This window comes from Gossypium hirsutum, chromosome A02, assembly GCF_007990345.1.
Source record: "Gossypium hirsutum isolate 1008001.06 chromosome A02, Gossypium_hirsutum_v2.1, whole genome shotgun sequence".
In the NCBI taxonomy this organism is placed as follows: Eukaryota; Viridiplantae; Streptophyta; class Magnoliopsida; order Malvales; family Malvaceae; genus Gossypium; species Gossypium hirsutum.
The window spans coordinates 41,570,110-41,583,920 of NC_053425.1; the positions used below are offsets into that span (position 1 = coordinate 41,570,110).

Genomic DNA, 13,811 nt, shown 5'->3' on the forward strand with positions numbered 1-13,811 from the left:
AAGTAGTTGCACCTTTCTCACCACACCACCACCCACATGAAGGAGAGAGACACACACTTTGCATAAATAACAACAAAATAAAAATAAAAAATGTCACAATTTAATTCTTTAAACAATAAATAATATTTACATAAATTAAAAATATATTATTTAATAAATTTACAAATAAAATCACTTAAAAATTAATAAAATATTTGTAGGTGACACGTGAGAATGGGACACAACCCACCATGCACCATCATCTGTTAGTGACATGTAAATACGATTTTTGATTATTTATAACGATTTTTGATTATTTATAATTTTGTATTTAAATCTGAGTAATCTCTTCATTTGTTTTTATTTATTAATAAGTTAAATAATTTTAGCATGGTATCAAAATTAAAATCCTATTAAATCTTGATCAGTCTATTATTCTATATTCGTCCCATAAATTTTTTTTTTAAAGAATGGCAAAATTATTTATACAGTATAAGTAAGGAGACAAGTTGGGCCACCTCTTAATGTCAATAATCAAACGTATAATTATTATAATAATGAAGCTGACAATATATATAATGATGAAACGGTGACATGTGAGTAAATAATTAACACAAGTTTTTTTAGTGTAGAAAAATCAAGATGATATGGAATGACTTTATTATATCTAAAACAGATTATTGTATTATATCATCCTAGTAAGTTGAGTGCCAAGTTATATAAAACATAAAATAGAAAATAATATGGTAAGGTTTAGAGGGGAAAATGGGTTATCCAGGCAGCACCGCAGTTTCTATTATATTATTCCTTTAATTCTTTTTTACTGTTCTATATATTCTTAACCTTTTAAGCCAATTAAATTTATCATGATAAGTAACCTTATTTTTCTCTATCATAATTGTGAACCTGTTCTTTTAGATTTAATTATGCTTTTACTACCTATACACTTTGCATATTTAAAAATTAATCTTTTTAATCCAATTAATAAAAATGTCAAAATAATTTAACAAAATTGTTGTATGTGACATTTTTAAAATTAAAAAAAAAATTACTCATGTGGGTCAATATTGATGCGTAAAAGGTTAAGTAAACAAATAAAAATGCTAGAAAAGTAAAGTGAAAGTTGATATTGAATTTTAAATTGGTCATGTGAGTACTGTTTTTGTTCTATTTTAAAAATGTAAAATTAGTGTTATTAATCGTAACTTTCATTATTAAATATTAAAAGGCAAGGACAACAACCTAATGTCTGATAAAAAATAAGATTTAAAAGCCCTTTTTTGGGCTTTTAATCTGTGAAACGAAATTAATTACAAAACAAGCCAAATTATTTGTGAAAAATTTTCTCAAGGGGAAAAAAAAATATAAGAATTATCCTAAGAAATAAACAGAAGAGCAAGACTCTAATATAACTCCCGCCTGCTCTTACTCTTCTTCATCGTTCCCTTAAACCTTGACTTTGCCATCAATGTCTGTGCTGTGTTTATAAAGTTCCCAACAGCCAGAATTACCAATATGATCCCACAAAATATTATCTGCCAAAACCCAACTTTCCATCACTCGTCATCTCATTTCTTTCTTTTTTCTTATTGCAAGGATGAAAGGAAAGATAAAAGCGAGAAGCAGGGGAAAACGGGAAACCTACCTGCCATTCTGTAACAACGCGGGCAAATGCGGTCTTCAGCAGTAGTAGTCCGACATATGCCTCAAAACCCTACAATCATGTTCCTTGGAATCATGCAAGTACTTATGTCTAAGAAATGTTGAATAACAACATAACAAAGTTAAATCCTAAAGAAGCACTATGCACAACATTCAGGGATTTGATACATAATATCTAACAAACGTCAACGATAAGTCAGAATTTCATACCAAAAAAGAGATTTAAGTTATTTGAAGACCTGAAATGTAAGAAATCATGGAAATCATACAGATATTATCACACTACAAAATTGGGAGATTGAACTAAGGTTTTAAACCCTTTTTATAATGAGTGGTAAAATAACAACATGAAATGAACATGGTCCCATTTACACATTCTCATCAAAATATAGCTTGGATTACCTGCATAACGAAAAGTATTGGACATAAGACCCACAACTGGCAATCTACACCGGTTGTTTCTCTCCGAGCAACATTCATGCTATTAGACTGAAAATAGTAACACACTAAAGATTAGAATTTAGAACCGATTCTCCATAACTGTGAGGACAAAGGGTAATATTTTCTAGAATGCAAAGGAACAAAAGAGGATTCAAAACCAAGGTTATATAGATTGTATGCAAAAATAGTTAATGATGTACGCAGGAAACAATAGTTTTTTTTTTTTTTCTTTTTGATGCGTAAACAGAAATAACACCTTTCCTAGGGAAATTCGAGTGTATAGTCTCCGGCGCTGATATCGATTTAGTAGAAGCAAGGCAGCTCCTTGCATCATAGCCCATTGAAGGAAAAGTTCTACACCTCGCTGAATAGGTTTTAACACTTTATTAATCAGGTGACATGGAAAATATAATTAGTGAACAATAGTAGAACAATGACCTGCTTTTGACCACAATTAGGCTGTCCTTTGATCTCCCAAGTGAGACTAACAAGGGCAGTAGCCATAGCAAAATAGTGATGGTATATCCACCTGCAAAATGATCGTTTAGTCATCAACGAATTCGAAAGGCTAATCAAGAAAGTGCAAACACAAATTATGGACACACTGAGAATGAACGTTTGATGTTTACATTTTGATATTAACTAACACCATCCACAAAAAAAAAAAAAAAAATCTCCCAGGCTACTGCATGGTATATTCTAGACTAAATAAAGAGTTCAACAAAATCATCAAACATGCTAATCAGAATGAAGATTCCACAAGATTATAGAAGCTTCATGGCTACAAACGGCTTTACTAAGTGGATGGGAATAATTTCGAATAACAAGGAGAAAATGGTCATGGATAAGACCTTTGTTGCAGACGCTTAGTAGTTGTTAGGTATGACTCTTACGAGAGCTTGTTGGGTAGGATTCTTAGAATAAAATAACTTGTTTTAGGACTCTTAAATAGAAGCTGGATTTAGTAGGATTTTATTTACTTTCTTTAATTGTAATAATCTCTATTTAAAAGGATGATTAATAAAATAAAGGCAAGTCAAATTTTAGCGAAACCAGAAAAAGGGATTACAAATTTATGACGGTTTAGTCTCCCTTTGATGAGCTGAACTATCAATCCCAAATTTATGATGGTAACAATTTGGCATTAGAGCCAATGATCCTCAACAATGGCAAAATGGTTGGCGAAGTGGCGAGTAAAAATACGCAAGAAGCTCAAGTATATGCAAACAAAGATACAGCAAACGCTAGATCATATGTTGCAGCATGTTGATGAAATTATTGCTGAAACCAAAACCCAATTGTTTGATCAAATGCATAAAGGAATGGATAAAATAATAGCCAATAAATAAGGTAGTAACTCTATGGTAAATATGAAGGTAGACTCTTCTATAGCAGCCTTTACCAATCTCTCTTCGTCATCGTAGGCATCAAACCCTCCAATATCCATCTTGACAAAAACCATGGTAGTCACAACCAACTTCACTTGTTCTATTCATTAACCCCTATTAAACTCATATCCAACAACCCATCCTTTTCTTTAAATCTGATCCAAAAAAAACTTCAACTCTATATTTGATGCAGAAGCTCAAGATTGAATTTTAAAAACGCGAATAATCAACTCGAAGTTTTTGACTTTTTCTTGCGACTTAAGTAACTTCTTGCAAGAGTAGCTTTTACACCAAAGTTCTAGTACTCAAATCTGAAATTTTCTAACAAGAATTAGATAATATAACAATGGAAACAAAGAATAAAAAAAATGAACAAAAGATGATAGATGGATTGATGAAAAGAAGAAAGAAGATGAATGGTGTTGAAGACAAATCATTGGATAGATAGTAGCCTAGTCTCCTTTGGTGAACTTGCACTAACAAATAACTATATTGGCCTTTAATCAACCCTCTCAATTGACTTGAATTAAGCAAAATGAAATTATAATAAACCTCCTACATAATCTTGATGAATGAAACAAAAGCTCTATAAAAAAGAAATATGAAACTAGTCTTCTAAGAAAATCTCCCTTGAAGTATTTTATCAACAAAAAAAATCAAACATAATCCATATTATGGTGGCTGGGCATGCTTAGCTATTTATAAGAATGTCTAAGTTCTACTTGAATCCTAAATTATTACTAAACTAAGACTTAGTCAACTCTCTTGCAACATAAACCTCCTTAGGCCCAGTCAAACTTTTATTAATCTAAAATATTAAAACTTTGAAATAAATAAATCCAAAAAATATGACTTATGTAAGATAGTCTCACTAGACTTTCCCTTAATCAGATTCGTTAGTCCTTGGCGGACTTCCCAACCCTAGAAAATCATAACGGACATCCTCTTCATTCGTTAGTCTCTAGCAGACTTTATAGAACAAGTAGTCCTTGGCGGACATTACACATAAGATAGTCTTTGGCGGACTTCCCTTTTCTGGCGACCTCTTTGCCAAGAAACACTTAGAAAGAGAATCTGGAAAACTGTCTCGCTTTCTCATAACCAACATTGGCTTGTTCATTACCTCTGGCGGACTCTTAATGGTGGATATGTATTTGCAAATATCCATGCACAAGACACTTTCCCCTATTCCTCTTGCCTTCACTTTTTGGCGAGGCCTCTTATCCGCAAGCCTGCTAGCACTCTCATACACCATAACCATTATGAGGGACTTTTCATCAGGCGAGTCATATAGTGGTTTTCACATATATGCCCTGATGGGCTTCCATGTTTTACTATCCTGGTGGGCTTCATTTTGTCGTAACGATGAATCTATCCTCCACTGGATCATGTCATGGCTAGCCGTGGACTTTCGATTCAAGTAAGTAGACCATTTTCATGGTGTCGCTCCATAAAGCTAGTAGATCATTTCCATGATGCCACTCCGTCGAGCCAATAGACCATTTATCCAACCAAACTTCCTCAAATCCTCCTTGTTAATTCTAACACCTAAGTGTTCGCCTGCAAGGTCGGACTATTTCATATTTCAGTGACTCCAATCCTCATTCCATCCGTCCATTCCTCCATTACGCCAATTTTCCTATCTTCAACTAACCCACCAAATACTTCCCTTCGTATTCCACATTTTATAAACATACATTAATAAACATACATTTCATACACATTACGTTCACTATTATAGCATGGAGTACATCACATATCAGTTCATCATTACGCAACCATATCATACATTCAGAGAACATACTAGCAAACATTCATATAATTGCACAGCCATATGCATGCATAGCCTTTCCAATCAGCCACGATCATATACAACCAGACCCAGTGCAGAGCATGCAAACATCACAACAACCAACAAACACCCAGAGGTCGAGTACAGAAACTCACCTGCTGTCCTTCCTCCCTGTCAGCTTAATTTTTCCAAATACTAGAGTCTACTCCATTCTGGTTAGCTAAGCATGACAACCAAATATATCAGTTAACTCGAAGGCATTCATCCTTTAAAATCCAAAATCCAGAAACTTACAGAAAACCTTTCAAATTTTACAAAAGCCCCTAACTTCTCTTTTTCTCAAATCCACGATTATAGAAAGATTAAGAAACTTACCAATTCATCAAATTCTCATCTTTTTAAACTCAATCCTCATGTTCATCGCTCCATGCAGAGCTTTCCTTGAACTTTTTCTTCTTCAGAACAACTATATAAGAAGATGAAGAAGAGAAGAAAATAAAACAGAGTTGAGAAGAATTTTCCTCCCGGAATGACACTTCTCAGTTACATATAATCTTACATGTGGTCACCTAAAAACCCCATCAAAACCAGTGGCCAACATCATCATGTTTCTAATTCAGGAACCAGTCAGTTCCAACGTAACTAAACCAGAACTAAAACCCAACTAATTGTCATTTAGCCACTAAAATTTTTAGATTTTACAGTAGAGGTCGCCAAACCTATAGTCTCTTTCAATTAACCCCTAACTCTTTTCTTAATTTTGGACCTCTAATGAAAATCGGGTATGACAACTCTCTCACCCATAAATGTTATTTGAAAGCAACTAATTTTGACAGGTTGTAATGGCAAACAATGTTTTTTAAATCAAACCGGTGGTCGAATCGGTCAGGCCACCAATTCACTAGTCTGACCGATCCGATTAGTCCGATTAAAAAATTATTAAAAATTCAAAAAAAAATAAAAAATTTTAAAAATTCTGGTTCAATCCCCCCTTCAATCAGTTTTTTAGCCAATTCAACTGGTTCATACCGGTTCCTGATCTATCCAGTTCAAAGTCACTTTCCAAACCGATCTCCCAACTGGTTCCTAGTCCAACTAATCGGTTCGATTCAAACAACACTAGTTGCAACTAATGTACCGAACAAATTGGAAGGGGCTATATACCAAGTAAAATGCACGTACAGAACAACCTCTACTCTTTCTCATACCAATTTGGTCTGTACCCGAGACAAGTCAAGAAGTTTAAACTAAGTGCGATAAGAGACCATGCCAAGCTTTAAACTATGAGCAATAGGCCTATAATCATATCCTAATGGAAGATCTACACATTTGATCTCAAAAAGGAAGGAATAACAATGGATAAAACACCTAGAGCATAAAAAAATGTTTACCACCATAACATAAAATCAATCCTAATGGTGCAACCAAAGGATAAAGTTAGCAAGATAATGGACACCATTGTCTTTTTATGTCTTCACATCAACAATTGAGAGGGTGTACTCCATGCTCAAAACTTAATGAGAAACAATGTCATCATTACAATAAGATAGAAAACCATACTAATGACCTCCCTCTTCTTAAGTCCTTTCTTTCCAGTTTGACGATCTTATGATGTCCAAACCTTCTCAAGTGTCTTACTCACTAACTTCCCATCTCCATACACCCACATAATCACACACAAGCAAGCACTCTGTACGGTGCATCCATCAAATCTAATAGTCCTAAACAATTGCACAAGTCCACCAACTTGAGGGTATGAGAGAATCATTAACATGATATGGTTACTCCAAAAGGAAAATAAAACATGGCAAGGATGATTAACATTAGTGCATAAACATACACCAGAACAAGGAAACTAGTTTCTGAATTTTTTCCAATGTTGTACCTTTCTAGGCATTACATCACAAACCAAGAAAGCCTAATTTAAAAGCATGTAGTGACCCATAAAAGAGTAACAAAAAGTAGAGAGGTGCTAGGAGTATGAACACATTTTCCACATTTTCCAATATGATCTTTGCCACAAGTCACCATTTACATTGACATTAAAACATCTCTCAAGTTACTATAATCTCAAGATTACTGCACACTACAAATTCATTTTTCTTGAAAAAGTTCCATTTATACAAAACAAAACTAGAAAGTAAACATGCTTGCTTTTGGAAAACATTTGAAAAGAAAAAAAAAGATGGCATGCAATTACCATGGACGAATGTCACTTCCATTTGCTCGCAATATGTTCTCTCGCAAAGCCAAACCAGTGTTAAGGAACAACAACCATGCCTAATAGAGCATATACTCAGCATTAAACCAATAACAAAGGAACTGACTCTCAAACAAAAACCCTAAGGAATAATTCATAAAATACCTCGTACAACTGAACTGGAAATGCAGGCAAGCATCCTCCCCATATCCACGATCGTAAAATAAGCAAAATTAATGGAAAAAGAATAAACATTAAGGCAGTCCTATCCTGTTGAAGGGAGGTAGAATTTATTAAGAATATATAGTTAAATTTCAAATATCTTCTCTTTTAGCTTATAAAAAAATGATTCACGGATAGATCATGAATCAGAAAAACTTATACTACAACTTTCAGATGTCTAAATATACAATAGTAAGGGGTAACTAAATGCAAAAAAGAGGCTATATGTGAAATTGAGTTGATGCAATAGTGAAATTGAAGGGCATATTGGGATGCCAACAACAAGACAATCAAAGAATCGAATTTTAGAAAAGGAGAGTTATAGTGAAGTAATGCTTACTCTGTAGCTATTATATTCCTCCTTAGCTTTCAACTGGATCTCTTTGCGAGATGCACGAACACTGATTGGTCCCAGAAACATCCTTAGATACCAACCTGCCATTCCCCAATTTCCATTTCATTATTAATCAATTCATAACTCTAATACCAGGAAAATTAAATTACTAAAATTTTAAAAGAAAAAAGAAAGAAAGAAATTATTATACCCTGAGCATTGGCAGGAAGAAAACCAGCAGCGTCTCCATCGGTTATAATACATATCGCTGTCTGTAAATCCTCTTCCAGCTGTTTTCAGATCCAAATTTCAGGATTTGTTTCTTTTTCCAAATTTAAAAATGGAAAATGAAAAACGAAAAAAGAAGATGCAAAGTGGGGAGTTTACCTTGTCTGCAAGTTTGGGATCCAAAAGCTTCTGAGAGAGAACGGTAGTAATGGAGGAACGGAGGTGGCGAATAGAGGAATCGAGAGAATTCGCCTTTAGGCGAAGAGATTGCTCGTCGTTGGATATCATGGATATGAGGCCCGCGCCTGCTTCTTGCAACTCTCTGGCTTGCTCCATCACCTTCCCTACTTCTTCTTCCATTTCATTCGTCGATTCCTCCACATTCTCCATTTTCTACTCCTTGGGTTTTTCCTGATTATTCAAAAAAAAAAATTAAAATGAACGATGGTACCATGAAAGGGAAAGCAAATCAAAGGAAAAGGATTTCTGGTTCTTTTATTACGTGGACCGCGAGTAATTTGTCCCGCATTCCCACGCAACACCATTCAAATTATTATTATTATTATTTTAATTTTATTCGTCATTTTGTCCATTTATTTGAGAAAAATTTTAGCCTAAGAGGGTCCAAGTTGACTAGCAGGCAGCATTGGCAAGAACAACCTTGGCCTTTGTTGGCCTCAATGCCCACTACTAGCCAACGGTCTCTTTCGCCTTTTATTGAGTGAGCTTCATAACCCCACATGGGGGCAGGCAGAGCCCCTAAAGCAAAGGATTTTCATTTCAATGCTTGGCTATCACCCTCTAGCAACTACCTATTATCTGTTGCATGGCCATTGGCATTAGTTGGTCAGTTTGATGTTTAAGCTCAAGGGCTGGAAATCAACAATGGCCAATTCCGATGAATATAACTACAACAAAGGGGATTCCTTGGCCTTACGGGCTATTACAAGCTTCTGTACAAAGAGTTGCTGAAGAAAAACCAATTTGAAAGAACTTACAGAAGCTTTTGTTTAAGCTTTTCTTTCGAATGAACATTTTATTTTCTAAGATCACATTTCCAACAGTGCACCACAGTTCTTTGAATATGCGGTGGCTGCTGCTTTTGAAGAAGACAAACAGGTTTATCTTCTAATCCCTACCTTATCATCTCGCATTGCAATGTATATGATTGATCATTTAATTCAAAAACTGTAGGGGTAGGCTACAGAGAGCCTACTTTTCAATTACTGCAGACAGTGTACATATCTATTTAGCTTAAGACAATGGCAGTATCCGCTAGATTTGTAGTACAAAGAGAATCTGCTTAGTATTACAGTGCATCAATGAAATTATACCATCAATAATTTTAATCAAACCCACCCTTTTACCCTTATCTTGGGTGAAATTTCAGTGATTTTGACTGTTCCCAAGACGAAAAATTGTGACAAATGAAGTGCAGAAAAGAGAGATGATTGAAATCCCAGTTAGAGCTGTTTTTGAGTTGCTTCACCAGTCCAGTATGTTTTGACAGCAACAAGAATCTTCTCTGGATTGAAAGGTCCGCTTTCATGGTCAATTATCTGACTCTTCCATCTCATTCCATCTGTTATACTCTGGATCTTCACAAGCAGCTCCACTGTGTCCCTAAATATAACGGTCCCTTCCGGCCTCAGAATCCGATCCATATCCAGCAAGATGTAAGTGATGTCACACCTTCAATGAAAAATATATAACATCAGTTCAACCACAATTACGAATTACGTGCTCATGATTGAGAATACCACCTCTCATAACATTACCTGTTCTGGTATAAAGTAAACAAGCCACTAGCATGGATGAGATCATATGTTCTTGGATATGTTGAGAATGCCTCACACCAGTCCTGGTAGGTACCAATTAAACCTCGCTCATAAATAACTCCCAAAGTGTCATGGTTTGAATTTACAGGGACCACGTTCATGACCCAAACTGGATAATTTAACATAGCTGTTGCAAATCCCCCAATGTAAGCATTCATGTCCATAATATTCCGATATCGTCCAGTGGGAAGTGGACTAATGATTCGTTTGTAATGTGCTACTCTTTCCTTCCAAAGTTTATTATCCTCTTCGAATCTCTCAGCTGTGATGCCTGGTGTTGAGCCACTCCTAATTCTAGGAGGAACAGCGGATGCTCGCTCTGGCCATTTTTCCATTGCCCCACCAGCAACATCATCTGAGCTGCTTACTTCAGGAAGTGGAGTTACACAAGCTTCCAAATTCCGGTACCTTTTTAGCACAAATGACAAAAGGAAAATGAGACCACAGTGGACAATATGAATAACAGAGTATGTATCAAGGAGGAAACAAGAACATGAAGGACACCAATGAGAGTACCAAGCTGTGTCTGGATCATCTGACTCGCACATGTGCGGTGCTTTCAAGAGCTTCTTACTTCTGAGACACTCAACATGGTTAATGGGCTTTTGCCAAACCGATAGATCATTCTTTTCAATCACTTTCTTCCAGCATAGGCTTTTGGCAACATCTTCAATAGCATCTTGCTCTTGTTTTAAGTCCTCCCGTGTCCTTTCCCAGCCTCTCCAGAACTTCTTCCAGTGAATAGGGGGACCGGAAAGAACCCAATAACCACCAGGCCGTAGAATCCGGTCCACTTCAGCGAGGTACAAACCATCTATACTAATTAAATGAAACCATTAGCTTAACACAACTTTTAAACCTATAAAGCAAGGAGATAGAGGGTAGTAAAACGGTCATTGCACCTTCCTAACAGAGTTAATCTCATTTTTGAAAAAAGACGTGCAGATCCCTTACCATATTTTTGCCAAGGGATCAAGCAGCGAGAACAATGAGCCAAGTCAAAAGCCCTAGCGGGGTATGGAAGCCTCTGTGACCCCATAATTCCAATCATTGCTGGAACTCCACGTTCCAGCGCAAACTGGACCTGTGCTTCGTGCGTATCTCTTGGAGCAAAAGACATTGTCAAGATATTCCTATTCAAGAGGTAAGCACCAAAACTTGCAACCTAACACCAGGGTAAAGAAGAAAATAATTACTAGCAATTGAAGTACCAGTTAATAACATAGACTGAAAGTGGATATGGACTTCGTAATAGAACAGGAGTCGAAAGCAATTGATGATTGTAAAAGATTTATAGCCCAAAATAGACAGCAACAAATTACGAAGCATGGGAAAAGATGCAAGTAAATTGAAAAGGATATTCGTTACTTACCCCACAGCCAGTATCAATTGCTGTTCTAATAGTTCCATCGGTAAGAGGAATGAGCCTGCCAATATCATCGATATATGCATCAGCTCCCCGAGGGAACATGGTACCTCCCCCAGGGAATCTAAAACGATTACCCTCTAATTGAATCCAATTCTGAATAGCCTTCTCAATGCTGAGTTCTCTGTGGGGGATATTGCTGTACCAGGCATAATCTCGGCTCTGAGGCCACTTGAAAGGGGTCTTATATTGTGGAGGAGCAGGTATAAGACAACGGAGAAGTTCTTCCTTCGCGGGACAATGCCGCTCTCTGTATTTCAACATGTTACGATCGAATTTCCTTCCTCTCACTTTATCTTGACAGGGGGTGTACTCACTGAATGACATATCACATGATGGGAACTGATTGACTGTTTTAGAACTGTTAAGCACAACTTGATGATGGCTTGCAAAGTCCAAGTTGGTTGATGATGGATGACCAACTGCAGCATTGCCGTTGTCGGATGTAGTAACATGACTATCACAGCCACCTTTATTGTATGCACTAAATTGAGTAGTGGTGGGGGTAGAAGAACGCTGCCAAGCTCCCAACATATAAAACAATATGCAGAGGAAACTAACCCCTAGAATCCAAGTGAGGCGGTTCCTCTGCACTTCGAGTCGATGATGATGCTTTGGTGATCCACTGTACTCTTTGGCCATCAGGATCAAAGGCAATTATCTCATCACAAGCTGATATACAACAAAGCAAATGTGAAGAGGAAAACATTAGAATTGAAACATTGCAGCAGAACTGAAAACTAATCTTAACTTCTCTTGCACATAAAAGTTGAAAGACAACACAAGTAATTGCAAGGTGGGATTCTAAGAATGCATTGCAATATTCAATTATTTCTATATAAGAGAAAACAAGAACGTCAATTTGACAAAAAATATGGGCACATTGTGTCCAAAGAAATAAGGAAACAAGTGATTCATTCATAAGTAAACTACAGATATAATTGCAGCATTCTTGCAGGTAAAAGCAAAGATTCATAAACTAGATTGAATAGAACATAGTTAAGTAAAGATTCTAAAGCCAAGCTAATTAACAGGAATTAGGAGAAGAAACAGAAGAAACAAAGGAAAGAATAAGACTGAAGCTTCTTAAGAGAAAACCAAGCCCCAATATTTTCATTTGTACCAAAAATAGAACTTGAGAAAGAAATGAAGTTAAAAGCAAGCATCTCAAAGCCCTTAGAAAACGGTTAATCAGAACATATCTAATAGCCCCAAGTGCCCAACAGAACACAACATCAAACCCAAAGCAAGAAAAAAGAAAAAAGAAAAAAAGAAAATCAAGGAGAAAAGGAGTCTTTTTAGAAACTAGCAAACTTGTTAAAGGAAAGAGAACTTAGCAGAACCTTGAATCTGTGGTTATCTCTTTCATTTTTCACAACTTTGGACTATTTTCAGCATGAACCACACATGGCAGCAGCAAAAAACAGTTTTGTTCCTTTTATTTTGAGGAAAAAAAAATGAGAACTTTCGTACCTAAAAAAGAAAAAGAAAAAAAAGAAAGTACCTGAAGAAGGTAAACTTGTTCTTTCCTGAGACTTTCAGCAACTCAAAAATCCAAATATGTTGGTTCCTGTAAAAGAAAGGGGTGCAGTGCACTGAACTTCGTTTAAATGGGGCTATACATATAAATACATAAATAAATATGAAAAAAAAAGGGAAAGGAAATAAAGTAAGAAGAAAGAAGACCAATGAAGTAGATAAGAAAAAGCAGTCCACATTGGTGCATCAGAAAGAAGAATATAATAATAAGTTACCAACAAAAATAAGATATAAAACCTCCCTCACTTACAGGACTTAGAATTTCATTGTTTTTCCTTTGGAAATAAAAAGAATATTACTGAAAAATAAGAAGAAGACTGGATAACATGTCTTAACGTACTTCCCTAAACCTTGTGGTGGATGAGTTTTCTTTGTTCATAAAAAAAAAGGACAGATATTTTAAACCAAAAATGAAGTTAAAGACAGAAAGGAAGAGAGAGATGAGAGATCTAACTTTTAAAAGGACAAAAAAGGGAAGTAGAAGATTTTTGAGCTAGCAGCAGCTCTCATTTCCATTTCTTGACATCTGCAGTTCACTTGCCATATTCATTTGTTCACAAATTTCAACATAAAATAAGAAAAATGAAGAAACCCTTTGGTTTTGGAAAAAATATATAGTGAAGTGGGGTAAGGGATTTGTTTTTGTTCTTCAACTTTACAAGAAAAAAAAAGACCCCACCAAACATACACAAACTGTAATCAAGCATGGAACTTTTTTGCTGGACCCTTTTGACAAATATTAAAAGAAAACATGTTGATTGA

At 35.6% G+C, this 13,811-nt stretch overlaps 2 protein-coding genes across 10 annotated transcripts; both read right to left on the reverse strand.

Annotated features, from left to right (window-relative positions):
* Positions 1-1,171: 1,171 nt before the first annotated feature.
* On the reverse strand, positions 1,172-8,927 carry LOC107951386 (transmembrane protein 120 homolog). 3 transcript variants are annotated; one of them, XM_016886433.2, is made up of 11 exons: positions 8,749-8,927; positions 8,406-8,657; positions 8,230-8,308; positions 8,025-8,119; positions 7,628-7,732; positions 7,463-7,542; positions 2,521-2,611; positions 2,339-2,446; positions 2,044-2,130; positions 1,625-1,693; positions 1,172-1,514 (listed from the first exon to the last, which is right to left on the reverse strand). In XM_016886433.2, the coding sequence occupies exons 2-11, from the start codon at positions 8,634-8,636 to the stop codon at positions 1,383-1,385; spliced, it is 1,077 nt and encodes a 358-aa protein (XP_016741922.1). In that variant the 5' UTR covers positions 8,637-8,657; positions 8,749-8,927; the 3' UTR covers positions 1,172-1,382. The 3 variants fall into 3 exon arrangements, 2 of the variants coding, with proteins under 2 accessions (XP_016741922.1, XP_040942795.1); XR_005909206.1 differs by lacking the exon at positions 8,749-8,927 and adding an exon at positions 1,852-1,880 and having other exon boundaries at positions 1,430-1,514; positions 8,406-8,733; XM_041086861.1 differs by lacking the exon at positions 8,749-8,927 and having other exon boundaries at positions 8,406-8,729.
* A 494-nt stretch (positions 8,928-9,421) lies between these two features.
* LOC107951385 (probable methyltransferase PMT18) lies at positions 9,422-13,811 on the reverse strand. Of its 7 annotated transcripts, none has more exons than XM_016886427.2 (7): positions 13,504-13,811; positions 13,015-13,080; positions 11,457-12,182; positions 11,039-11,249; positions 10,601-10,898; positions 10,025-10,492; positions 9,422-9,938 (listed from the first exon to the last, which is right to left on the reverse strand). In XM_016886427.2, the coding sequence occupies exons 3-7, from the start codon at positions 12,150-12,152 to the stop codon at positions 9,710-9,712; spliced, it is 1,902 nt and encodes a 633-aa protein (XP_016741916.1). In that variant the 5' UTR covers positions 12,153-12,182; positions 13,015-13,080; positions 13,504-13,811; the 3' UTR covers positions 9,422-9,709. The 7 variants fall into 7 exon arrangements, with proteins under 7 accessions (XP_016741916.1, XP_016741917.1, XP_016741921.1 ...); XM_016886428.2 differs by having other exon boundaries at positions 13,015-13,105; positions 13,504-13,756; XM_016886432.2 differs by having other exon boundaries at positions 13,390-13,751.

Bases quoted from the DNA above. Each gene is read 5' to 3' on its own strand.
- LOC107951386 (XM_016886433.2), bottom strand. From the start codon at position 8,636: ATGGAGAATGTGGAGGAATCGACGAATGAAATGGAAGAAGAAGTAGGG. The intron at 8,120-8,229 runs GTATAATAATTT...GGGGAATGGCAG, and splicing joins TCTTCCTGCCAATGCTCAGG to GTTGGTATCTAAGGATGTTT. The intron at 7,733-8,024 runs GTAAGCATTACT...TCCCTTCAACAG, and splicing joins AGGAATATAATAGCTACAGA to GATAGGACTGCCTTAATGTT.
- LOC107951385 (XM_016886427.2), bottom strand. From the start codon at position 12,152: ATGGCCAAAGAGTACAGTGGATCACCAAAGCATCATCATCGACTCGAA. The intron at 10,493-10,600 runs GTACTCTCATTG...TGTGCTAAAAAG, and splicing joins GATGATCCAGACACAGCTTG to GTACCGGAATTTGGAAGCTT. The intron at 9,939-10,024 runs GTAATGTTATGA...TTTTCATTGAAG, and splicing joins TTTACTTTATACCAGAACAG to GTGTGACATCACTTACATCT.